Below are 2,801 nucleotides of genomic sequence, written 5' to 3'. Positions count from 1 at the left end.
CAGCGCTGCATGTAAACCACATCCTCTATGGGTGTAGCGTGCAGCGCTGGGAGCCGCGCTCCCAGCGCTCCCGCGCTGATTACACTGAGGCTTTACAGCGCTGCATCTTGCAGCGCTCAGGGGGTTGTTTTTTCACACTCCTGAGCACGAAAGTTGCAGTGCTGTAAAGTGCCAGGGTAGCCATACTCTCAGGTACGAGGAGCATTGCTGCAGAGTGAATGAAGAAGCCAAAAAACACCCACAAGGGGGATGAAGGGGGAGAGAGAGAAGCAACTAGCTTAACCAGGAAAGTTATTTATTGCCAGATGATAACCACAGGGGAGTCAAACCAACAGAACAGTTATAATATTAAATCTACCAAATGTAATTGTAAAAGTCGGGTTTAGAAACTATCACTGATCACACAAGTGGGGGTCAGAAGGCTACACCGAGAGAGAGGGAGCTGGGTTCTCACCACTGCATGAAGCTTGAATCTATCGGGGGTCCCAGGCGCTGGTGGTAGCTGAGGGTCCAGAGTGTGGGAGCCAGGCAGAGCCCCCAGCACCATCAGTCAGGAGATGAAGTCCCAGTGGAACTGCTGCAGATTTTGGATCCAGGCCTCAGAACACACTTGAGCGTGGGCAGGGGTTTCTGTAGAGAAACAACAATGGTTCAAGGGAGAACAGGAGATTTGTTGATGTGTAAACAAGGGAGATACCAAAGTTGTTTTGTTCAGGCTAGACATGGGAGCTGCTCATTCCTGGCTAAGGGCGGTGTCCCTTGGAGGGAGCTCACAATGCGATTAGGCTGCTTCAGTGTTTTGGATCCCAATCAAGGATTCATTACTAGAATTGAGCTGGGGGTGTGCAGCATGGGTTCATTAGCATCTGGAGCAGAGATCCCCCATCATGCCATGCTTCCCTGCTTTTCTGGTCCCAGAGTTCAGTGCAGTTCTTGCCTTAGAATCTCTGGTCTCCATCCTGTGTGCTCATGCAGATGCCTCCCTGTCCCATCTTCAATGCAAATGAGCCTAGGGGAGTTTCCTTAATCCTGTCACCCTTGTCCCAGGGGTTTAGGTGTCTCCCATGGCCTTGTCATTGCTTTTGGTCTTTCTTCTGATGCAGATTTGGTTCAAGCAGAGGCTGGTGTCTTTCTTGAGTCAGACAGGCTGGGTACTGTGCCCTGGTTCCCCAAGAACACAGAGCTGCTAGGTAACACAGACTCCAGCCCAAGGCTTCTCCACCAGCGGAGGGGCTCCTAGGGAACCAGTATCACCTGGGTCTCCTTTCTCCACCATGTGCTGACATGCTCAAAGAATTCTAGCACTTCGAGGAGGTGCGACTTTCCCTTGCAGAGCCCAGGCAGGCTTGTCCCTGGCGTTTCGTGATTGCTCTGAGACTGGAACATGGGGCCCACAGTTTAAAAAGGAAGTGGAAAACTTGGCGAGGGTGCAGGACAGTGCTACAGCAATGAGTCGAGGCACTGAAAGAGGCATCGCTCAATACTGGAGAGAGGGACCAACACAGGGAGAAGCAACCAAGCACTACGCGGAATCTCTCATTTAGCAAAGAAAGACAGAACAAGAGACGGGGGCTGGAAGTTAAAGCCAGACAAATAGAAGTTAAAAATATGTTGTCGTCTTTCTAACAGGCAGGGCAGTTAACCACTGCAACAATCCGTCACCAAGTGGTGGATTCTCCGTCTCTCCCGTCTTCACATCCAGACAGGATCCTTTCCTGAAGGAGCTGCCTCAGCCAGACACAAGCAGCTGGGCTTGGAACAAGTGGAGCTGAGGGAGATCCTGCTGAGGAGGTCAGGCTAATGGTCCCTTCTAGCCTTAAAGATCTATGCATGAACTCCTAGTTCCAGGGAAGCCAGCAGGAACTTTGCCATTGACTTCCATGGAGCCAAAGACTTCACCCAATGGAGCATTTCAGCTAGTTTCCTGAGCCCTGCGATGAGACTCGCTGCGGCTCCCCAGATCATGGGCAGCACGGGTGCAACCAGGGTCCCAAGTACCAAGCCCTCTGGTGCAGATCACGTAGTATTACTGGTGGCTTATCCCTCCTGGTGCTGGGGACTGTCAGCACTTTTACAGCTTGTTCCCAGCATCCCCTCTCCGTCACCTCAATGCCTTCTCCCTTCTCTGCAGTGCCGGAAAAAAGTGAGTCTGGGATCGGTCCCCTAACCCCGCCATGGTCACCTGCAAAGAAGTGACCTGCTGTGCAGCCTCCTTTTCCTTGTTTGTTGCTCCCAGAGCCCCACCCAGCCCAGGTGCTGGACATGGCATCTGGCCAGGGCACAAGACAGCGAGGTTACCCTATGACATTCCCCTGGTGTTATCTGGACTGGTGATTGGCTGGGTCACTCCAATGTTCGACTCTGGGAGCCAGCCTTACTCTGCTCTACAGTGAGAACCCCCACTCCTGGGCTGGTCACGCACAGCTTCTGGCATGTCAGCTGCTCCTTGGATTGTGCAACCAAATGACACTAGCCAATATCTCCAGTCCTAGACCCAGCCCTAGGAACCTCCGTCTTGCAGTGTCCAGTTATGCCCGCTGGATGCTGCAAGCTAATATGAGTTCGTCAATTTAACAAAGAAATTGAAATGTACCAGGCTTGCTATCCCAAGGAGAGTCTCTGACACACTTCAAACCAAACACACTGCTTCAGGTAGAATAAACAAACACATTTATTAACTACAAAGATAAATTTTAAGTGATTATAAGTCAAAAGATACAAAAGAGATACAAAAGGAGCATTTAAAGACGATGAAGTCATTGTGGAGAAACTAAATGAATTCTTTGCTTCAGTCTTCACGG

At 50.9% G+C, this 2,801-nt stretch overlaps 1 protein-coding gene across 1 annotated transcript in view; it reads right to left on the bottom strand.

The window, feature by feature from the left end:
* Positions 1–278: 278 nt before the first annotated feature.
* LOC116825775 (ras-related protein Rab-26-like) overlaps positions 279–2,801 on the bottom strand; it is a 19,290-nt gene continuing 16,767 nt past the window's right edge. The window contains exon 5 of the mRNA XM_075063311.1: positions 279–630. Within this exon, the coding sequence (XP_074919412.1) occupies positions 551–630 (80 nt within the window). The 3' untranslated portion in view covers positions 279–550. The remainder of the gene's footprint in view (positions 631–2,801) is intronic.

Source organism: Chelonoidis abingdonii, chromosome 2 (genome assembly GCF_003597395.2).
Source record: "Chelonoidis abingdonii isolate Lonesome George chromosome 2, CheloAbing_2.0, whole genome shotgun sequence".
Lineage (NCBI taxonomy): Eukaryota > Metazoa > Chordata > Testudines > Testudinidae > Chelonoidis > Chelonoidis abingdonii.
This window is presented reverse-complemented; position numbering and strand designations above follow the sequence as displayed.